The sequence below is a fragment of the Sphaerodactylus townsendi genome, linkage group LG06, assembly GCF_021028975.2.
Source record: "Sphaerodactylus townsendi isolate TG3544 linkage group LG06, MPM_Stown_v2.3, whole genome shotgun sequence".
Taxonomy (NCBI): Eukaryota; Metazoa; Chordata; class Lepidosauria; order Squamata; family Sphaerodactylidae; genus Sphaerodactylus; species Sphaerodactylus townsendi.
The window spans coordinates 106870643-106895147 of record NC_059430.1 but is presented as its reverse complement, the minus strand read 5'-3'; the positions used below and the strand labels follow the sequence as shown (position 1 = coordinate 106895147).

The 24505-nt window shown below is 42.5% G+C and overlaps 1 protein-coding gene across 3 annotated transcripts in view; it reads left to right on the top strand.

Moving 5' to 3' along the window:
* Nucleotides 1–24505, top strand: part of PCLO (piccolo presynaptic cytomatrix protein) — a 177491-nt gene that overhangs the window by 63296 nt on the left and 89690 nt on the right. For all 3 annotated transcript variants that reach the window (XM_048501408.1, XM_048501407.1, XM_048501406.1), the window contains exons 4-6: nt 8624–9904; nt 15536–20534; nt 20934–22945. In XM_048501408.1, coding sequence (XP_048357365.1) covers nt 8624–9904; nt 15536–20534; nt 20934–22945 — 8292 coding nt within the window. The remainder of the gene's footprint in view (nt 1–8623; nt 9905–15535; nt 20535–20933; nt 22946–24505) is intronic.

The window sequence follows — 24505 nt, the reverse complement described above, 5'->3', positions numbered from 1 at the left end:
TAAGGCACTGAAAAGATACAGCTGCCACTGCTTGACCAAATATACACCAAAGCTGCTAGATTGGGAAAGAACTTATAGAAAGTATTTTGGGTGTCAATTAATTATACCATGTTTTGAGGAAATAATTAAATGGTTATGCTCAGCTGTTCCTCTGTTGCTTTTTCATAGCCACCAGGACTTAGTTGAGATTGAATAGTGGCAGTTCGTAGTAACTGGAAAGTTCATACCACAACTTCACCAGTGCCCAGAGGCTCTGAATCAGAACTTCCACTTAGGGACTCATTTGTGTAGCACTCATACTCTCAGGCAAAGTGACATTTATCACATGAAACCGCAAGCATACCTGGACTTCTGCAGGCTTCATCTTGAAGAAGGTTCTTCTGGCTCCCGCTAATGCTGCAGATGTGTATTTTTCTGAAACTATTTTGTTGCCATAGTTACTCCTAACAAGTTATATAAAACAAATTGCTTATTGATGCACAACAGCAAAATATGTGTATTTTCTTTTGGTCTTTTCCATATGCCCTTGAGCATGCTTGCTTTAAATGCTGCATTGCGTTTGACTGAAAAACTGATAATGCTGTTCAGTTTGATGGCTGTTGTTTTTAACCGCAGGCCAATTGTAGCTTTCTTTTCATTCCTGCTGTTCTCCCCTGAGATTATATGATTGCCCCACCTTAATATGGCAATAAGTTAATTGGCTTATTTTGAGTCTTGCTTTGCTAATATTTACTTTCCCCTTGAAAAGTTACAAGGCAAAAACTGAGGCACACATTACAGCTGCATTAAGACTGGTAGTGGCCCAAGAGCAGTAATGATTCTGGGGAGTTGCAGATGTTTGGTAGCCACCCATGTTTCCCCATATACACAATGGAAATCCTAGTTTTGGTTCATCTTGCACAAAAGCTCCTGTGAAATGAAAGTGTCCCATTAAAAGCTTGTTTTATCATAGTGTTCCTTAACGTGGATTCTACCTTATCTAATGTTTGTTTGTTGCCCACTCCAAAATGAGACTTAAGTAGCTCTTGGGGGGAGGTCCACCAGGCCTCCTGATCAGCAGACATTCTGACACACACACACACACACACACCCTAGATTTTGCTTTCATCAGCTATGGGATCACTTCTTAGAGGGCCTGGTCTACCCAGGACAGCTGACTTGTAGATTGTTTCTAGACTTCGTCTTCAGTCTGCAAGTGCAATCTGTATCAGAAGAAGAAGAGGAGAAGAGTTTGGATTTATATCCTCCCTTTCTCTCCTGCAGGAGACTCAAAGGGGCTTACAATCTCCTTGCCCTTCCCCCCTCACAACAAACACCCTGTGAGGTAGGTGGGGCTGAGAGAGCTCTGAGAAGCTGTGACTAGCCCAAGGTCACCCAGCTGGCGTGTGTGGGAGTGTACAGGCTAATCTGAATTCCCCAGATAAGCCTCCACAGCTCAGGCGGCAGAGCTGGGAATCAAACCAGGTTCCTCCAGATTAGATACATGAGCTCTTAACCTCCTACGCCACTGCTGCTCCATCAGTGGATAACATTAACTTTTTATCTATCAGAAAATCAGTATGGGCATATCAATGCCTCAGAAGTGTCAGAAAGTCAGAGTCACAGTTTCTACTTCCCTTCATTGTTGTTTTCACAGTCAGAAGCTCTGGCAAAGGGGAACTCTCACAATATGTATTTAAAGTTATTTGCCTTTAATATCATTGCAACACTCTCTATGCTCGTTTGGTGTTTGATGTCAATCAGGGAGTGAAAAATTGTTGGAAACATATATGATCACAAGCTGGCCTTCTGGAGTCACCAACTCTGAGGGAAATACCTGGAGATTTTGTTTTGTGGAATCTGAGGAGGGCAGAATTTGGGGATAGAAAGGGACTTCGGTAGGCATAGTGACATAGAATCCACTCTCCAGAGCAGCCATTTTCTCCAAGGGAACTTATCTTTGTTGCCTGGAGATCAATTGCAATAGTGGGAGATCTCCAATCCCCATGTGGAGGTTGGCAGCCCAACTTCTTTCTACATTTTCTTAATATTCTATGTATTTTATGTCCTAAAGCGGTTTACCTCATCTCCTCCATTTTGTCCTCACAACAACTCTGTGTAGTAGGTCAGGCTGAGAATATGTAACTGGCCTAAGTTCACCCAGCACATTTCGCTGGCAAAGTGGGGACTCGAACTGGATATCTCAGATCACAGTCCAACAGCATTACCAATATGTGCCTGAGTGGAAAGAACAGTAGCTGTACTGAAGGCAGCCAGTGGAGCAAACTAGACACCTTAGAACTGGAACAAGGATGCCAGTGTGGGGAAGGGACAGACTAAGGCATTTCTGGGGGTGGAGCCAAAGCTAGTCGGCTCCCTCCTCAGCTTTGCAGGCACATACAATCCAGCTTGGGGCTTTCAGGTGGCATAAGTCCATTTAGCATTATGGAGAATTTTCTGATGGCAGGGGGGATTTTTCTGCTTCCCCGCACCACTGGAAAACCCTCTGGAGAGACAGGGCAGCACGGCAGCGGCACCGTCCCTGGCCACCCTGGGCTGTGGATTGGGCTGTAAACCTTGCAAATACACTTGAAACAAAAGTTGCAAACATGAGAGTAAACTTAATGCATATCAGTCCATTGAAATCTAAATTTTAAACTATTGATTGCCCCTCTACCACCTTTCTTTCCTTCTAGTTTTGGCTCACTTTCCTAGCAAGCAAGCTGCAGTTTCATAGCTGCTGTTCCAGGGAAGTTAAAAAGACAGGAGTCTCACAAGTTTGTGAGCCTCTCAGCCCTCAAGTAGGAAGATACCAGCATGGGAGTCCAGGAGTGCAGAGCACAGCAGCTTTCGGCCTGTCCAGACCCAAAGTTCCTTAGAAAGAAAAGCTCTTAAAAAGTATGCTTCATATATATGGGAAGAGCAAAACCTACTGGAATAAAGACCAAAAATGTAAACATATACAGAAAACTGCTCACGTTAACAAGAGACTAAGTCCCAGATTTTAAGTCCCAGAAATGGGCCTCTGAAGGTAGCAAGGCTGAATCCACAGTCAAGTGGATCCCAAGATGCAAAGAGCCTACTCTCATCTAAGGTCTTAATATCTTTTGCTTGAGTGTTACCAGGATGGTTCCTGTACCCATCGACCCTGGCATATTTAGGGTGAGGCAAGCCAGGATATGAGCCCCAGGCACTACTTGCATGGGATACCCTGGCTGCCCCTTTGCAAAGCAGGAGTCACTGCGCTGGAGAGGGGGTCTACACAAAGTTAAAAGCAGTGGGTAGACCTGGCCACCACAAAGGCCAGGTCTACCAGTTCTTAACAGCAAGAATTCATTTTAATGGCAAGTAAACCCACTCTCTGGAGAGCTGGTCTACCTTCAGTTGAAAGCAATGGGTAGATCTGGCTGCCTTAGAGCTTTCAGTACTTGCAGTGGGTGTCATTTTCTGTAGGATGGAGAAACAGATGTGGACATGTAATTTCCCTTCATTTATTGTTTACTCTGGCACCCAAATGTCCATTCCTCAATACCATTGTTTCAGTATCACAAAACAATATGCCAGTCCATGCTGTTTCTATTGGTCATGGACCTGGTTTTCTTGTTTGTCAGAATTGCAGACATATTTGTGAATCTTCATGCTCTGGTCAGTAATCAGCCATGCACTCTGGGGACTTCCAATGATAAGTTTCAGACTAGGTTGAAGGGAAAGTACTCCTGTATAGCATGATTATGCATGCCAGTATTCAGGGGGGTATTATTTCCCCCCTTAGGTGTACAATACAATTCTGTGTAATCTGGTTCTCCTGGCATCTCAGCAGCTGCTTATCTTAAAACCTCAGTCAACACAGTAGTTTCTGGACTCCTCCAGCTACATCCACAAATTTCCCCAAAGCTACTGGAACAATCCAACAAAGTAGGATCAAAAACCAATCAATCCATGCTTCTTCTCACTTCAGGATAACAGTTAGGGTCAAACATCATTGCGGTCTTCTTATGGGAGGAGGTCTTCTGTTGCTAAAATCCATTTGGATAAGTTTTACATGTTTTAGGCAAGTTTGAGGCAAGCCCCCCCCCCCAAATACCAAAAGCTTTATCTCAGTATTAAAAGGTGTTTCGCCAGTATTTACAGCAACTTGCCATTAAATGTTCCTTTTGAAATGCACAACAATCACTCGGTGCCGTATCATTGCAGTCTCGACAAAAGTCACAGTTTCTAATGGGAAACTACACAAAGTCAGCTCTGGAATCCATAGTGTTCAAAGACAAAGGCTGTAACTTGGCCAATTTGCAGTAAAAATGTACCAGATTAAAAGTGGCCAGCTGGAATGAATGATAGCTGAAAATCAGTTTTATTGCTTCTCAGGTGACTGAAACTTGGACTTTCCTTGACCTGTACATCATAGACAATTAAGACAGACCAGTTCAGTGAAATAGCCTTATGTGCCCTGGATGCAAGTCAATGCAATGGTCACAGATGGCTAACTCCTAGTATGCTTGAAAAGCTCAAGAATTTTACAATATAGTGATATGACTATGTACTTGTCATGTAGCTATCAAAATATGATGATCGCCAGCGCTGTCTTCTTCCCAGTCTACAAACATATTTCATGTAGTGTCCTCCTTACTATGTTCCCTAGTTAATTTTCACAGAATAGATGTGTTCAGCCCACACAGAGACAAGTTTCACCTTATAATTCAGGACATGTGACATGAAGAAAATGCTTCTTTACTCGATAAATAATTAAAAAGTGGAACTCACTGCCAATGGATCATAGTGTTTGCCACAAGAATAGATGGGTTTAGAAGTGGATTAGACAGATTCATGGAGGAAGGGTCCATCAATGACTGCTGGCCATAATGTCTAAAGGGAACCTCCAGATATATATAGCTGCATTTCATGATAATACAGTCTGCTACGCTGGTTAATGGCTGAGCAGACTTCTTGGTGACTTCAAATTCTGCAGTTCCTCTTGTTGAGAAATTGTGACATTTAGACCAGTAAGAGTGTGTTTCAGGACACTGAGTTTTTCCTCTCACTGGTTTCTCAATATCATCGGTTTTAATGTCAGGTTTGATTTATTCTTCACAAAGGGACTGGCTTGTTTGCCAAAGGCATTCTTGACACACAGAAATTCCCAATTCTCAGATTGAACTCTACCCACCTGAAATCCAATAGTCCTGTCCTCTAGAAAAAGAGAGAGCAAGTCCTTGCCTCCTTTCTTATGCCCTTCGGTTAATTGAAGTGTGCAATCTTGTCCACCATCAATCTCTCTTCCCCCCCCAAAGTTCAACAAACCTCTTCCCTTCAACCTTTCTGCATAAAATGTGTTTTCTGCATCTTTCTCAATGGGTGACAGCCAAAGCTTGGATTCAGGGCATGAGACTGACTGACAGTGTGGCCAGGCTAAATCCAAGACCAAAGAAAGCAAAGCCCAATGCTGACGGTGCAGTAGGAAAGGGAATATTGACTATATAGATACTGAAAAAATCACTTGCTCATTTCTGGGGCAGCTTCATCTAGGGTCTGAAACACGGTAAGAAAGAAATATTAATAAAATTATATGAAACAATAAAATGCAAAAGACACATTTAGAAGGAACATGAATGAAAGACAAGATAGAATATGAAATTGAAAAAAAATTCATTATCAAATTGCAAGCAATAAAACATGTACGCAAAGCAATATAGAACTTCATCTAATAAAGCATGCAGTTCAGGTCATGCCTGAGGAATAAAGTGTCACATAATAATACTTGGACCAGGGAAGTAACCCTTTCCCCACAGCCTTTTCCCCCCACAGGTTCTGAGTAAACATTGAAAAGAGAAGAGAATGCAGTTTGTCTTTTATCTATGCTGATTGTAAAAGACCCAGGTCCTCATTTAACCCACAAGGAATCAAAGTTAACAGTTTCAAAATCCATTCAGCCTCTTTTTCACGCAACAATTTTATCAGTATGATTAGCTAGTCTGTCCCATGTGCCATTGGCAGTCTCTGGAGCCATGGATGACCTCCCTTTTCATCTGTCAAATGAATTTATTATTATTATATACAAAATAGCTCTTTCTGAGAGTAATTTCTGCTAGTAGCATAAAAAAATTAAGTCAGTCGGTGTCTAACTTGTCGTCTACTGACAGCATTTTCAATCATTCTTAGTGCCTCCATCTTGGAGATGATATAGGGCTGTGGTGGCGAACCTTTGGCACTCCAGATGTTATGGACTACAATTCCCATCAGCCCCTGCCAGCATGGCCAATTGTCTATGCTGGCAGGGGCTTATGGGAATTGTAGTCCATAACATCTGGAGTGCCAAAGGTTCGCCACCACTGATATAGGGAGATGATATCTATGGTAGCTAGGAGAACATCCTCACTGACATGTAATATTCCTACCAACTTGTTAATAAAATCCACGGTATCAAAGGAACAAAAGAAATCTGTATACTTGGGAATCCAAAACACATTCAGAGACAATACTCTCCTGAAGGAAAGAAAACATTCTTGTGAATTTTGAGAAAAACATCAAGTGCCGGGATTACGGGACTATACAAAAACTGTATCTCCCAGGTCTAACTCTTGTCATAACTCTTCTAGAATAATGTGGATATGATGTAAAGATCCCCTTGGGTTATGGCTGCATGACAACATTGGTTGTTAAAATTCTCATAACTTTAAATTCATAATCCTGTCTATTCTGAATCATTACAGTTCACTATTTGTTCACTTCTTTGGTTGTATATTCATAACACAGGCCAGGCTTTTCACCACCACTTTTTTTCATTGTGTTTTAAATTACTTTGGTTAAGATTTTTTTCAAGGTTTTTTTTTCCAAATCATGAGATAATTTGTTCTCAGAAACCTGTATGTCAGGTGGCAGGTGAAATAGGGGCTGGTTGTAAAAACCATGATATGGGTGGAAAAGAGCGAGGCTAAGAGTCCCTTGCTGAGTGTTTTTTGAAATATGCCTTCAACCTAAGAGTTCTAATAAATGTAAACATTTCTACATCAGAAGTCTATGGATCATATCTTGGAGTCAGTACAAAGGCTAGCTCCCTAGTCAAGATATTTTGGAGTCAGGACAAAGGCTAGCTCCCTCTTTGAGACATTCAGAGTTCTGTGAGATAAATTTAAAATCAAAGTAACCATCTCAACCGGCTGATGATGTGTCTTCTCTTGAAACTGACTTCTTTTTCTTGCTGGATAAAATGTTTCTGATGGAGTGAAATTGTAGATCTTCTGAAAAAGAAGCTGAGGAGGAGCTGTTGTTACCTGCGTCTTCATTTACATTGCTGTTATCCTCTGTGTTGTTAAGTCCAAAGTATCTAAAGAATCAGTACCCAGTGTGGAAATTCATGATATTTTGGTCAACCAGGGTTGAATTCTGTTGGTCAAACAGGGGTGAATTCCATTCTATCCGGTAGGAATTTTTAAAATTCATATCCTTCAGTTCTTCATCAAAATGTTCATTTTCCTCATTTAGTTGTTTTCAGCTGAATCCAGAGCTGTCAGGTGGGTGGGGATGTTGACACTTCAGTGGCACTTCACCCACTCCACAAGGCTTTCCTGCAGCATGGGAAGCCCAAAAAAGAAAAAAAAGCCCTCACCTCCAAATCCCCCATAGGGCAGAATACAGATATCTGAAATGCTCATGAAATAACTTGCCAGAAGAGAGAAGAGATTTTAGATCTAGCTGTCTGAGTAAATTGGAGCCAGTAAATTGGAGTAAATTAGCATGTAATGTCCATTTTTGAGCTTGTAATTCAGGAGGAATGGTTCTGGTATTCGTCAGCCTACATAAATTGAACTGGAATATCAATTGTTTCTTGACTATCAAATACTCTTGGTCAAACCAGGATTTCAAGGTGTGTTTTACTGTTGGATTTCAATACCCTTGAAAAGCCACCCATACTTTGATTTTGGCAGTGTGCATAAATTTTCCTGGTTACTTGATAACCAGAGGTGGGATCCAACCAGTTCTCACCACTTCTCTGGGGTTGAATACCCACTACCATCTTAGCCAGGTTTCAGAACACAAACTAACCAGGTTTGAGGGACGACCTTCCCGGTCGAATCCCCACTGCCGTCTTAGCCAGGTTTCAGAACACAAACTAACGGTCGTTTGTGTTCTGAAACCTGGCTAAGACGATAGTGGGGATTCGACCGAGGAGGTCGTCCCTCAAACCTGGTTAGTTTGTGTTCTGAAACCTGGCTAAGACAGTAGTGAGAATTCGACCTAGAAGTGGTTACTAATTTTTTCTGAGTGCCGAAAAGGGGTTACTAAAGCAACCTCCCTGCCCAATAGAGACTGGAGGTGCGTGTGTGCAGCGGCGCCACTGTTTGAATCCCACCACCATCGGAACCTGTTATTAAAATTTTTGGATCCCACCACTGTTGATTACTGAAAAGTCAGAAAATTAACTGTAACTTTTAAAAGCAGTGGATGGTGTAAAATGACACTTCGAGATAGTTGCAATGATACTCTGGACAATTTTTTGCATTGGTATAAGAAGATTTATGTTCATGTCGCATTACAGCCAAAGAAATTGCAATTTGTAAAGTTGAAATCTTGTTTTCAGTTCTAAGTACAATATGAACATTTTAATAAAATGTGTACTTTATTAATTTAATCCTATTTTTTGTTATAGGTACAAGAATGGCTGTGCTTAAATTGCCAGACACAGAGAGCATTAAAAGGACAACTTGGAGATATGAGCCAGGTGAAATCTTCTGCGCTTCCAAAATCACCATCCAAACCATCAGTCACTGCTCTAAGCCAGCCTAAGCTTGCTGAATCATCTCCCCAGCAAAAGACTACAGTACAACCTTCTCAGGTACTGGAAAAACCAAAAGAAGGCCGAGAAATTCAGAAGGAAGCTCCAAAACTTCAACAGAAAAAATTGGCAAAGGACATTTCTGCTGATAAAATTCAAGAGACTGTTGAAAAGGAAAGTTTGACAGCTCAACAAAAACAACTGGAAAAAACAAAGTCAGCTGATAAAATCACACATATCATTCAAGGAGAGGACTCAAAAATTCAGAAGGTCGAATTGGCAAAATCACCCTCTGCTGATCAAATTCCAAAGGAAGAGCTTAAACTGATCACAAAGCTATCTGCAGATAAGACGCCAGAAATCATGCGAAAGCAAGAGCCAGGTGACCTGGCAAAAATATTGCCATCTGATAAAATTCAGGAAGGTGTACCGGCTAAGACACCATCACCCAAAGAAGCTCAAAAAGGAAATCAAGAGCCTACAGTTACTCAGACACAATCTGCCGATCAAATTCAGAAGAACGATACAAATCTTCAACAGGTTAAACTGGCCAAAGCACCATCTACTGATCATATTCAAAAGGAGAAGATCCAGCAGGAAAAACTGGCAAAAACTTCATCCACTGATAAGATTGTACAGCAGTTTCAAAACGAAAATATGAAACACCAGCAAGAAAAACCGACAGAAGTACCATCTACCAGTGAACCAAAGAGACCAGACCCAGCATTGAAGCAGGCAAAACTTGACAAAATGCCATCTGCTGATCAGATTTGGAAGGATGAATCAAAAGCGCAACGAGGCAAAATAGCAAAGGCATCCTCTGCAGATCACCTTCATTTGGATGATCTGAAACCTCTGCAGGTAAAATTGGTAAAGTCACCTGTGGTGGGTCCAGTTTCTTGCAAGTCAAGTACTGATCAGGCTCAACTGGCAAGAATAGCGGAGGATGATACTGCGAGGCACTCTCCATCAGTGACGGGTGGAGCCAAAGAGAAAGTGGGAGCCAAAGTGCCTGAAGAAGCAAGAAAAGAGGAGGTTTCAACCACTGGGATGCTAGAGACCTTCTCTGAAGATCAGAAATTCCCAAGGGAAATTTCAGTTCCAGCAATACCATTATCAAAGCCTGATCACATTGAGGCACTAAAAGGAAAATCAGTAAGTTTTCATTTTCATTTCCTATCTCCTACCAACCCCTCCAATAATATTGCAATGGATCCTAGAAACAATGGGAGTCATCCCACCAAATTTCCCAATTCTTAATTCCCATTTATCTTACTGCGTAGCAGGTGCTTAAAATAACTGGATAACTAGGACTTCAGTGATTAGCTTGGCTGTTTTGTTGTAGGCTTGCTTGGGTCACGCAAGGTTTGCTGATGCCATCCAGTGACTAGTCTTCACGAGTTGTTTTGGTATGTTTGACTGAAGTGTATCAAAGAGGCACAGCAATTAACTTGCGTCATGCAGTTTTTCCAGAACCGCTGTTCTCAGCAAATAATGAAACATAAAGCTAGGACGAAGGAACCAGGATGACTGCCAAGAAATCTTTCCACAGTCTTCTAAAATATCTGTAATGATCCATCGTTTCAGACGAAATGTAGTGGACCTTTGACCAGTGCTCAAATTATGGGGGCAAAGACAGGAGGCACTTCCTGAAATGCATACGCCCCATCCCCTGGCCCTGGGGTTACCAACTCCAGGGTTACTGGAGATTTCAGGTGGAGCCTAAATAAATTTTGTGGAGGGGGAGGGATTTCAGCAAGGTGTCCTGCTATTGAATTCACCCTCCAAAGCAGTCATTTTCTCCAGGGGATCTGATCTCTACATTCTGGAAATCATAAGAACATAAGAACATAAGAACATAAGAACAAGCCAGCTGGATCAGACCAAAGTCCATCTAGTCCAGCTCTCTGCTACTCGCAGTGGCCCACCAGGTGCCTTTGGGAGCTCATATGTAGGATGTGAACGCAATGGCCTTCTGCGGCTGTTGCTCCCAATCACCTGGTCTGTTAAGGCATTTGCAATCTCAGATCAAGGAGGATCAAGATTGGTAGCCATAAATCGACTTCTCCTCCATAAATCTGTCCAAGCCCCTTTTAAAGCTATCCAGGTTAGTGGCCATCACCACCTCCTGTGGCAGCATATTCCAAACACCAATCACACGTTGCGTGAAGAAGTGTTTCCTTTTATCAGTCCTAATTCTTCCTCCCAGCATTTTCAATGAATGCCCCCTGGTTCTAGTATTGTGAGAAAGAGAGAAAAATGTCTCTCTGTCAACATTTTCTACCCCATGCATAATTTTGTAGACTTCAATCATATCCCCCCTCAGCCGCCTCCTCTCCAAACTAAAGAGTCCCAAACGCTGCAGCCTCTCCTCATAGGGAAGGTGCTCCAGTCCCTCAATCATCCTTGTTGCCCTTCTCTGCACTTTTTCTATCACCTCAATATCCTTTTTGAGATGCGGCGACCAGAACTGGACACAGTACTCCAAGTGCGGTCGCACCACTGCTTTATATAAGGGCATGACAATCTTTGCAGTTTTATTATCAATTCCTTTTCTAATGATCCCCAGCATAGAGTTTGCCTCTTTTACAGCTGCCATGCATTGAGTTGACATTCCCATGGAACTATCAACTAAGATGCCTAAATCCCTTTCTTGGTCTGTGACTGATAGCACTGACCCCTGTAGCGTGTATGTGAAGTTTGGATTTTTTGCCCCTATGTGCATCACTTTACATTTTGCTACACTGAACTGCATTTTCCATTTCTGGGCCCACTCACCTAATTTATCAAGGTCCGCTTGGAGCTCTTCGCAATCTTTTGTGGTTCTCACCACCCTACATAATTTGGTATCATCTGCAAACTTGGCTACCACGCTACCCACCCCTACTTCCAGGTCATTTATGAATAGGTTAAAGAGCACTGGTCCCAAAACGGATCCTTGGGGGACACCACTCCCGACATCTCTCCATTATGAGAACTTCCCATTTACACCCACTCTTTGTTTCCTGTTTCTCAACCAGTTTTTAATCCATAGGAGGACTTCCCCTCTTATTCCTTCATTGCTGAGTTTTCTCAACAGTCTCTGGTGAGGAACTTTGTCAAAAGCCTTTTGGAAATCCAAGTAGACAATGTCCACTGGTTCCCCCTTATCCACATGTCTGCTTACACCCTCAAAGAACTCTAGTAAGTTTGTAAGACAGGATTTGCCTCTGCAAAAGCCATGCTGACTCTTTCTCAGCAGGTCTTGCTTTTCTACATGTTTTATAATTTTATCTTTAATGATAGATTCTACTAATTTACCAGGAACAGATGTCAAACTGACTGGCCTGTAATTTCCCGGGTCCCCCCTAGATCCTTTCTTAAAGATTGGTGTGACATTGGCCATCTTCCAGTCTTCAGGGATGGAGCCTGATTTCAGGGATAAGTTGCATATTAAAGAGAGAAGATCAGCAATTTCATGCTTGAGCTCTTTAAGAACTCTGGGTGAATGCAATCTGGGCCAGGGGATTTGGTAACATTTAGTTTATCAATGGCTGCCAGAACTTCTTCCTTGTCTACCACTATCTTCGCTAGTTCCTCGGATTCGCCTCCTAAGAAGCTTGGTTCAGGTGCAGGAATGTTCCTCACCTCCTCTTGGGTGAAGACAGATGCAAAGAATTCATTCAGCTTCTCTGCAATCTCCCTGCCATCTTTTAGCACACCCTTTGTTCCTTTGTCATCTAACGGGCCTACCGCTTCCCTTGCTGGCTTCCTGCATTTGATGTACTTGAAGAACTGTTTGTTGCTGGTCTTGATGTTCGCAGCCATGCGTTCCTCATAATCCTTTTTTGCCTCCCTTACAGCTAACTTGCTTCTCTTTTGCCACCATTTGTGTTCCCTCTCATATTCTTCATCAGCCAAACTGGACTTCCATTTTCTAAAAGACATTTTCTTTTTTCTGATAATTTCCTCAACCTCTCTTGTTAACCATGGTGGCTTTCTTTTGGACTGGGTGCTGCCTTTTCTAACCTGTGGAACACATTCCAGCTGAGCTTTTATTACTGTGTTTTAAATAACCTCCAAGCATCCTGGACAGTTTTGAGTCTCTTTGATTTTCCCTTTCAGCTTCCTGTGCACTATCCCCCCTCATCTTTGAAATTTCTCTTTCTGAAGGCTAATGTAACTACATTAGTAGTTGCCACTTGTTCGCATGCTGAGATACTGAATCTGACAGCATTGTGGTCACTGTTCCCTATCGGCTCAACAACACTGACTTCCTGCACCAGGTCCTGGGTCCCACATAGAATTAGATCTAGGATCACCTCTCCCCTGGTTGGTTCCACAACCACCTGCTCTAAGCCACAGTCATTTAGCATATCCAGGAATGCTCTCCTTACCATGACCTGAACATGCATTTTTCCAGTTTATATGGGGATAGTTAAAATCACCCATTACCACTACATTTTTGTTTTTGTTGGCCTCTCTAATTTCTTTTTCCATCTCAGAATCCTCTTGCGCACTTTGGTCAGGGGGACGATAATATATTCCTAATATTAAACTGTCCTTCACACCTGGTATTGATATCCACAGTGATTCTGTAGGGGAACCAGCTCCCCTTGCATTGTCTATTTTATGTGATACTATGCTCTCTTTGATGTAAAGGGCAACTCCACCCCCAATGCGCCCTGTCCTATCCTTCCTGTAGAGCCTGTAGCCTGGTATAACAGCATCCCACTGGTTCTCCTCATTCCACCATGTCTCTGTAATGCCCACTATATCAAAGTCCTCCTTCAAAACTCTGTACTCTAGCTCCCCCATTTTAGGTCGAATGCTTCTACTATTAGCTTCTACTATTACTATTCTAGATGTTCAGGCCCCATCTGGAGGCTGGCAACCCTACTTGGCCTCCAGTTTTAGCCTTTCCATTGGGCTAAAATGTCCATCTCTGTCTCTCAAATGTTCTGTGCAAACTGTTGGACAAGTGACCCTCTCCTTCTATGGCAGTGGTTCTCAACCTGGGGGTCGCGACCCCTTTGGGGGGGCCGAACAACTCTTTCACAGGCATCGCCTAAGACCATCGAAAAACGGTCTTTTTATATTTTATATATACCAATTTTATGGTTGGGGGTCATCACAACATGAGGAACTGTATTAAAGGGTCACAGCATTAGGAAGGTTGAGAACCACTGTTCTATGGCTTAATGGCACAGGGAATAAAGAGAAAGCAACATGATTCTTCTGACCTTTGTGTCTGAGTGATTATTCCAAAGAAGAACAATTGATCAGCAATCAGGGGTGTATCTATAGAAAATAGCATCTATGACAAATCTTCTGTTCACCTTGTTGGTGCTTCAAGAGCCTCTCCCCAAAGCTTGGTTTGGCATAGGGTGGGTGTGGCACCATTAGTGGCTGAGCAGCACTGAAGGGCCAGGCACCAGGCAGAGCAAGATAAGGCACACGGATTGTGTGGCTGTGGCAGACACGCAGGGATGGTGTCCCCCTTCAAGTGGCCCCCATGGCCTTCCCCCATACCATAGATATGCCACTGTCAGCAATTGCTCTTTTTTTCTTCTGTGTTCATGGCTTGTGAGATGTGAGTTCATGATGGGAGATCCCACCACAATTTTGAGCTTGCCATCTGAGAATTGCCTGGAGAACAACCGCCAGCCCAGTGGGAATGTGGAGGGAAAGGCACAGTGGCGATGATGGAGAGTGGATTATTCCTCCCACTAATCAAGTGAAGTTGTGTCCTGACTCTAACTTGTAACAGTGCCATCATTTATCTTTTAACTGGTCTACCCCCATCCTCCTGCAGTTCCATAAGTTCCAGGAAGGATTTGTATGCCATTTCCCTCCTCCAACGGGTCCAAAACAACTCACAGAAAGATTCCAAAGTAGAGTTTAACTGCCAATTTTTAAAAAATCATATAATGTAAACAAGCATCTTGGGTTGGTCCTTGTTTGCTGGATTGCTGAACACAGGCCCCAGGCTGTGAACCACAGGCCAAAAGCCCAGGGCCCCGAATCATTTGCTTAAGGGCCTCTGTGCCTCTGGCTACACTCAGGCTAAGTACTTGCAAGCAGAAGATAATCTGAACCCAGAATTTACTCAGCAACTGATAGCAAGCTACCAAGAGTTCTGCCTTTCCTCTTTTGCCACAGATCTCCATTGATCTTTGAAAGCAAAATTGCAACTGTGCGGGATCCCTCCAGCAGGTCAATTTGATTAGAAAACTGCAAGGGGATGGAAGGGTCAAACTTCTTTCTCTTCCCTTGCTCTTCCCACTAGGCCCCTTTCCAAAGAGGGATCCCGCACAGTTGCTTTCTGTAACTAGATATTTGATCAGGACTAAAACGGAATTTGATTGTGGTTCTTCAGCATCTAGATTGCATCACTGCATTTTGCTGGCAGATTTCTTCATAACTGGCTATTACTTGAATATTTGCACCATCTTTAGATATTCTTAATAATTTGGCAGTGATCATAAGCACCTGGATAAAATAAAAAATGTTCTAGAAATGCTTCAAAAATGTTGACTAGATTTGCCAAATAAAATCATGACAAAATTAGCAGTTTCTGGATTTTTGCAGGAAGCATAATTATACTGAATGAGGAAAGTAATTATTCAAATATCTTTTTACGTCCCTAGATAAGAAGATCAGTACATTTTCCTACTTCTAGTTTAATCTGACTTTTAAAATCATGATAATCCTTTGTTTTGAACATCCGCGTTATTCTTCATTAGTCTTACTGTTATATAACTTCTTTGAGATGTATGTGTTGTGTTTATTTATTCTATCTATTAGGAAAAAGACGAGGACAAATCAGACACTTCAAGTTCACAGCAGCAGAAAAGTCCGCAAGGCCTGAGTGACACGGGATACTCATCGGACGGCATATCAAGTTCACTCGGTGAAATCCCTAGTCTTATCCCAAGTGATGAAAAGGATATGCTGAAAGAACCTTATAAACAAGAAACACTTTCACAAGAAAGTACCCCAACAAGTCCTTCTGATCTTGCTAAGCTAGAAAGCACGGTCTTATCGATTTTGGAAGCTCAAGCATGTACCCTTGCTGAAGAGAAATCTGGAAAGACTGAAGTCCCTTCAGGTATTTATGTTGAACCGACAAAAGACCCACGCAGAACAAAACCTCTACCTATTACACCAGAATCCTGCAGTTCAGATGATGAAGATTTAACAGTGCCAAAAATCCAAGGGGGAAATGGAAGAACTTCTGCAGAAGATGGTAAACAAAGCACATCCGCTCGGAAGGAGTACAAGCAAAGGGCAGGAGCAATGGAAGATGCATCAACCAGAAGGCAACGCTATGACTCTGTAGAAGATAGCAGTGAGAGTGAGAATTCACCAGTCCCTCGGAGAAAAAGGCGTACTAGTGTTGGTTCTTCCAGCAGTGATGAATATAAACCAGAAGATAGTCCAGGCTCAGGGGATGAAGAAGAATTCATTCGAAAGCAGATTTTGGAAATGAGTGCGGATGAGGATGCTTCGGGCTCTGATGATGACAAGTTCATCAGGAGTCAGCTGAAGGAAATCAGTGCAAGTGAAAGCCCAGTGAAGGAAGAAGTGAAGAGTAAAAAAGTAACAGTGGGAAAACATAAGAGGATGACACACAAAAGTAGTGTAGACTATGAAGAGGATTCTGGCAGGTGCCGTTCTTGGCATGATGATGATGATGAGACTTTTGATGAAAGTCCAGAGTCAAAATATAGGGAAACAAAAAGTCAGGACAGTGAGGAGATTACCACAGGAGGCCTTCGTCGTTTCAAAACAATAGAACTTAACAGCACAGTAGCAAATAAATATGCCGAGGAATCTGAACAAACCAAGAGGAGCCTGTATTTTGATGAAGAACCAGAGTTAGAGATGGAGAGTCTTACGGATTCACCGGAGGATAGGTCCCGGGGAGAAGGATCTTCTAGCCTGCATGCCTCCAGTTTCACACCAGGTACCTCTCCTACCTCTGTGTCATCGCTTGATGAAGACAGTGACAGTAGTCCAAGTCACAAAAAAATGGGAGGAGAAAGTAAACAGCATCGTAAAGCCAGACATCGAACACATGGTCCTCTTCTTCCAACTATTGAAGACTCTTCAGAAGAAGAGGAGCTCCGGGAGGAGGAAGAACTGCTAAAAGAGCAAGAAAAACAACGTGAGCTAGAGCAGCAGCAAAGAAAGAGCTCTAGCAAAAAATCTAAGAAGGACAAGGATGAGCTCCGAGCCCAGAGAAGAAGAGAACGTCCGAAGACACCACCTAGTAATCTTTCTCCAATTGAAGATGCTTCTCCAACGGAAGAGCTGCGTCAGGCAGCAGAAATGGAGGAACTACATCGATCTTCCTGCTCTGAATATTCCCCAAGTATTGAATCAGATCCTGAAGCCTTTGAAATCAGTCCTGAAAAAATAATAGAAGTTCAAAAGTTTTATAAATTGCCTACATCTGTCTCTTTATATTCTCCTACAGAGGAACAGCCTCATGAGATAGTTAAAGAAGACAATGGTCTAAAGACTTTAAAAAGCGCTGAAGAAGTATATGAAGAAATGCTGCAAACATCCCACAAAGTTCAGAAATTTGGAGATGTTATTGAAAAAGATGAAGTGTTTGAAAAAGAGCCCTTGTATGGTGGTATGCTCATAGAGGACTATATTTATGAATCTTTGATGGAAGATGCCTACAGTGGAGTTCCTGAAGCTAGTTTTATTGCGAGACAAGATGAGAGTGATGAAGCTACCCATCAGAAAGAAAAAGAGAAGAAAACAAAACCTCCTGGTCAGTTGGGTGAAAGGCCTATGCAAATATCTACAGATGTACATAAAGAGTATTATAGAATAGAGTCGTTGCATTCTGTTATACCTCAAGAAGACATTGTGTCTAGTTCTTTCATCATGCCAGAAAGCCATGAAATAGTTGTTTTGGATAGTGAGGCACCATCTTCAAGTGATGAAAAACAGTTGTTAGATGCAGATGCTGCTTATGAAGAGCTTATGAAGCGACAAGAAATGCAACTGAGCCCAAGCGCCAGTCCTACTCAGCTATCTCCAGAATTCATTCTTCTCTCAGATACAAAGACATCCGTTGAAGCACCAGAGAGAACATTGTGGACATCTAACATCCCTTCAGCAGTTTTAGATACATCTTTACTGAGTTCTGCTGTGCTCCCTATTCCAGATGTCAAAATTACTCAGCATTTTACAACGGAAGAAATAGAAGATGAATATCTCACAGATTATGCCCAGGAGATTGAAGAAATTATTTCCCACGAGACAGCCATGCTGACATACTCAGAGGCCTCAGAAAGTGCTGCATCTATTTTACCTTCAGATGCATCGTCCCTCACATCATCTACTTCTTCAGTTTACACCACTGGTAGTTCTTCACCTGTAGCTGGACCAGATGGTGTGACTTTAGGCTATGCAGAAACAGTAGATACTATAAGCAAGTTATCAGATTCCGATAGAACAACTTCAGTGAGCCAGGTTACCATAACTTCTACAAAAGAGCATTCTGAGTCTGCTGTGTTACTCCCAGAGAAGACACTTTTAGCCGAAGATGTAACACATGAAGATCAGGTTTCAGTTTCCTTACCTGAAATTGAGTCCTTTATAGCATCGTCTGCAGTTACAAAACCCAAACCTGTTATACCTGTCTCTGTTGCCTTGGAAACCATCTTACCCATAGAGGACAAAACTAGAACAGTGGTGACCACACCTCAGGTGGTGAGGGGGCTTTATGAAGAGGAACAGAGAAGAGCTGCTGTCCGCCTAGCAAGGACAACTTCTGCATCTGGTGAAAAGTTTACATTTGCAGCACCTGCTACGAAGCCAACACCAATCATATCCTCCTTTACTTCTGCTGTGCCTACGTTGCCATCGACAGTTTCACCATTTTCCCCTGTGGCATCCAAAACATTCTCATTTGTCAGAAGTTCTTCTTTAGATTCACCTGCTCAGCCATCTCCTCTTCCACCCTCCCGACCTCCCCCTCCTCCTCCCCCTCCACCACCACCTCCACCGCCTATTCTTCCTAAGCCAACTCTTTATCCTAAAAAGAAGCCACTGGCTACAGTTCCACTGACATCAGCTCCTGCAGTAGAACCACCTGTTAGCACTGTCAAATCAGTAGAGGCAAGTTCTGCCATAAAAACCAACGGGACACTTGTCACAAGAACATGTACTTCCACACCCCCTCCTGTCCCTCCTAAACCAGCTTCCATTCCATCAGGACTTGTGTTCACACACAGACCCCCTGAAGTAATTAAGCCTCCCATTGCTCCCAAACCTGCAATTTCTCAGTTGCCAACAAGTGCTCACAGATCAGCAGAACTACAGTCCAAGCCAATAGGCTTGACTTTAACTAGTGGTATGTCTTTGAACTTGGTTTCCCCTGCTGAGTACAAACTGACATCTCCGACTTCTCCACTGTCTCCACATTCTAACAAATCTTCACCCAGGCTATCAAAATCCACTCAGGAAACTTATGTTGTTATCACCTTGCCCTCTGAGCCTGGAACTCCAACTGAGTCCGTTACCAGTCAGGCAATTATAAGTTGGCCTTCAGCATCATCCCCAAAGGAACAGGCTCCGCTGACCGCACAACCATTATTTATTCCAACCATGAGTGCTCTGCAGATTCAAAGCACAAGTGATCCACTCCGTCCTGCTATTCCTATCACTGCCCGCTCCATTTTTGAAATAGTCCCTAGCTCAGCAACACAGTTAATAACAACAGAGGTTGCCAAAACTTCAGTGTCTTTGGTAAAAAGTGCTGGCTTAGGTGGTGTTTCCATAACTATACCCCCAGAACCACCGCAGTTAGTAGATCCATCCAGATATAGAGAAAATGGAAGATTCCATCTCTTTACTGATGTTATTGACCTTCGCACTTTAACTAAAATGGATGTGGAAAGGACGGATGGCTGTATGGATCTGTCTGCTGCTCCCATTGATATAAGGAGGCAAACCATGGCAAGTGACATATTTGGACGGCCAATAAGCACCATTCAACCAGCTATTATAAATCTCAGCACTGCATCAATAGCAGAGCCTTCTTTGGCTCCAGTTACTGAAACAATTACAATAGTAACCTGCACAACTACTGTAAGCTATAGTTCTAGTTCAGAAAGCCTTGTAGACCTTGGACATGCAATGTCAACCCCACTGCAACTAACATCGCAACATTTTGAACTTAGATCTAGAGCAGCAGATAGCCAGGCACTCTCTGCAGACAGGGATGAAGCGCCCATCAATCTGTCCCTAGGTCCTCCAGGGCATGCCGTGACCTGGGCTTCTACAAAGCCAGTGACTGTCCCTCCTGTGGGTGTAACCAATGGTTGGGTTGATATTGGCACTGCTCATGAACCTACGGAGAGTGGAGTAGTTGATCTCAGTACTTCAAAATCCCACAGGACAATGGTGTCAGTAGATGAAATGACTTCAGGAATTGTTACCACTGTAATAGAAGATGATGAAAAACCTGTGGATTTGACCGCAGGGAGAAGGGCTGTTTGTTGTGATGTGATCTACAAGCTACCATTTAGCAGGAGCTGTACCGCCCAAGCTCCTGCAACAACCCTACCTGAAGATCGTTTTGGTTACAGGGATGATCACTATCAGTATGACCGCTCAGGGTCCTATGGTTACAGAGCCATTGGGGGTATGAAACCTTCTATGTCAGACACCAATTTATCTGAAGCTGGACTTTTTCTTTACAAAAGCAAGAATACCTTTGACTACCCAGTTGGGGAGACTGACGTAGCAGTAGACTTAACTTCTGGCAGAGTAATGACAGGTCAGTATGACAAGGCATCCGACCTTTCTTTGAAATATAATAATGGTGTTGCTCATCTCATTTCAGGATGAATTATTTTTATTTTATATTTTTTCCTTTTCCTTTTTACTATACTTTATGTTGAATGATGTGGAAACTATGCTGCAATTTACACATTTTTTTGTTACTGCTTTTTACGTCAAGTGTTTTGCTCAAGGGATTCCTGCATGTGCCTGCATGTTCAGCAAATGATTTTTTTTCTTCCCTATCACCTGCCTAAAATAGATCATTGAAATGAAGATTTGCATGACACCCTCTCCCCATTCAATTTACTCATCTCCATGTGATGGCATTCAGAATCCACGAGAAATGCTTTGTGTTGGGGGAAAAAAGGACAATAACTCTGCCATGTAATTTCAGGTGAAATTCTGGATTACTCAAGCAAGATTACTGGTCCTTATCCAGAGACTCGGCAAGTTGTTTCTGGCATGGGGATCAGTGCGCCTCAGTATTCCCAAGCAAGAATAGTGCCAACTCTAGGAACCCCATACAGCATTGGGAGTGTCTTGAGATCATCCAGTGGAGTTGTGTATTCATCAGTTGCAACTCCAGTCCCGTCACCCTATGCCATCACAACGCAACCAGGTTCTATTTTCAGTACTTCAGTTAGAGACCTATCTGCTCACCCGACAGCTGACAAAATGCCTGCATTATCAGCCTTGGAACAGAGCCAGGCACTCTCAGAATCATACAGTTTCTTGACAACTATGGCATCAGACAAAGAGGGTGAGATTACTAACATAGACCTTGAGCCAGGGTTACATCCTCTCCCTATGGAAACTATCACAAATGAGCCCATCGACTTGTTACCTGTCTTTACTACAGCTTCAGAAGCTTTCATGGATGTTATTCAGGATGACCCTTCACTTCTCCTTGCCCCTCAAGAAGGCAAACAGCAACATCTTGATTTAGAGCGTGAGCTTCTAGAGCTTGAAAAACTGAAACAGCAGCGCTTTGCAGAGGAGCTAGAGTGGGAACGCCAGGAGATACAAAGGTTCAGAGAACAGGAACAATTTATGGTTCAAAAAAAGCTTGAGGAATTGCAGTCTATGAAGCACCATCTTCTCTATCAGCAGGAGGAAGAGCGGCAGGCTCAGTTCATGATGAGACAGGAAACATTAGCTCAGCAGCAACTACACATCGAACAAATCCATCAACTTCAACAGCAGCTTCACCAACACTTGGAAGAACAAAAAATCCAGCAGATCTATCAGTATAATTATGATCCTTCAGGAACTGTGTCTCCACCAACGACCACCGATCAAGTCATTACTGAAGACCAATATGCAGCTGCTGTAAATGGCCAGTTCTGGACTGGTGAGGAAGCTATTACAACCACTTCTGCTGTTCTGGGCATTGAAATTCCACAAAGCCAAGCCTGGTACACAGTTCAGTCAGATGGTGTCACTCAGTACATTCCTAGGCCTGGTATACTAAGCTCTGTTTCAGAGATGTCTCTTAAGGACATTGATATGAGAGAGGAAAAGCAACTGAAAAAGAGGAGCTCCATGCCAAAGCTGCTTGGCCCATATGAGGAACTTGATGAAACCATGGAAGAAGAGCCCAGATGTCTCAAAAAAATAGCGGAGAGCGGCGTTCAAACTGACGATGAGGATAGCGCAGATATGAGCTACCCGGACCGAAGACAAAGAACTAAAAAGGGCGTTGATACAAGTGTCCAGACAGATGATGAGGACCAAGATGAATGGGACCAATCCAGCAGATCAAGAAGAAAAACTCCTGGAGGGAAATACGAAGTTACTACTGAGGTGGACAAGGCTAAACCATTCTCCAAATTCTCCAGTGTTGCAGTACAGACAGTAGCAGAGATTTCTGTACAAACAGAACCTGTAGGGATGATAAGGACCCCATCGATAAGGGCCCAACTGGATGCTAAGGTAGAAATAATAAAACACATTTCAGCTCCAGAAAAGACGTATAAAGGCAGAAGTTTGGGATGTCAGACAGAAGCAGACTCAGACTCTCAAAGCCCCCAATACCTCACAGACACCTCCCCTCAAAAAGACAAAAAAAGGCCTACGCCCTTAGAAATAGGTTATTCAACCCACCTTCGGCCAGAACCCACACTCCAGGTAGCACCTTCCCCTCCAAAATCCCCCAAAGTTCTCTATTCTCCCATTTCCCCTGTTTCTCCAGCTGCAGTCATAGAGTTAGCATTTGTACCCTATGAAAAACCCGTAAGTGAAGACATTAGTCCTCAGAAGATTGTGCATGCTGATGTCACCAAGATTCCTCAGCTGAGCCCAAAGTCTGCCAAGGTGATGCAACGTTCCTTGTCTGACCCCAAACCTCTGAGCCCAACAGCTGAAGATCCCTCCAGAGGTCATTTTCAGTACTCTGATGGTTTCTTGGTAAGAGCTCATTTTTTTTATAATACAAGATTGTCCTCAGTGACATTCTACACATTTTAATGAGCCCCCATTTACTAAACAGATCCATATAGGTGAGTTGTTCAGTCACCCATTCAGGAAATGAAGCTCTGATATGCTAGAAACCTGATAGGGGAATTAATGTTCTTTTCATTGTTTTTTTTTAATTTTTCTTTTTAACTAGATCATGTTTTAGACTTGGGGATACAGAAATAATGCACCAAGCTGCTTCCTCAGAGCAAGGAGGCATTGCCCTGAAACAGAAATTAATTGTGAAAAAAATATAAGAAAAAAGTTAGTAGTTTCTTCACATATTTCCCCACAAGGAAGCATGGGTGTGCGTTAAGGTATACTTTTATCTTTCCTCATTTTTTGCTCACTTAGTGAGTGTGAGACAGAAAGAGAGGCAGAAAGATGAAATTTCAGTTTGATACAGTTCCTAAATATATGTAAATTAATATGTCTAATACTACTACATCCAAGAATGAGCAGCAAATGTAAGTAAGTACAGGTTGATGCATGATAGAACAAAAAAAACCTAACTTTAATTATATACATATATAATTGTAAACTGAGTTGTAAACTGAGACTGAGATTGAAAAAGATCTTGAGGCTATAGTAAATAGTTCAATGAAAATGTTGATTCAGTATACATATCAATTCAGTGTACAGCAGTGGTAAAAAAGACAACTTCCATGTTGGGGATTATTACAAAAAGAACTGAAAATGAAATGATTGCTATTATGATGTCACTAAATAGATTTATCATACAGCTTTATTTGGAATGTTGTGTGCAGTTTTGGTTGCTGAGTCTCAGAAAAAGGTATTACTGAGCTGGAAAATGTGCAGAAGATCAATAGTTTGCAACTGGATTTTCCTGTTACATACATAAAAATCCACTTGCAAATGCTTACTATAGTGTGTCGAGGGTGCATTATCCAATTATGTATGAAAACAGCCCAAGACAAGTAAGGGATTGGAGCACCTTTCTTTTGAGGAAAGACTGAAGAGTCTGGAACTTTTCAGTTTAGAAGAAAGGCAATTAACGGAAATATGACACAGAGTTATAAAACTATATATGTGGTGGATAGATAACTCTTGTTCCCTTTCTTGTCAGACTAGAACTTGGGGCACCTAATGAAGTTTATGGCCATAAACTCAGCACAAAAGAAAGTCCTTAGCCCAGTCAGTAAAAAAAAACTGGAAATTTTACTGCTAGTGGGGTGGCTCCAGAGGTGGGATCCAACCAGTTCTCACCACTTCTCTAGAAGTGGTTACTAATTTTTTCTGAGTGCCGAGAAGGGGTTACTAAAGCAACCTCCCTGCCCAATAGGGACTGGAGGTGCGTGTGTGCAGCGGCGCCACTGTTTAAATCCCACCACCATCGGAACCTGTTATTAAAATTTTGGGATCCCACCACTGGGTGGCTCCTACCCCTAACCTATCACTCCACTGAACAAAGTTTGAAGTTTTCCTCCCCCATAACTGTATTTGTTTATATCAGTGTTCTCTTTCGGCTTTTGTGGCCTGCCACTAATTTTG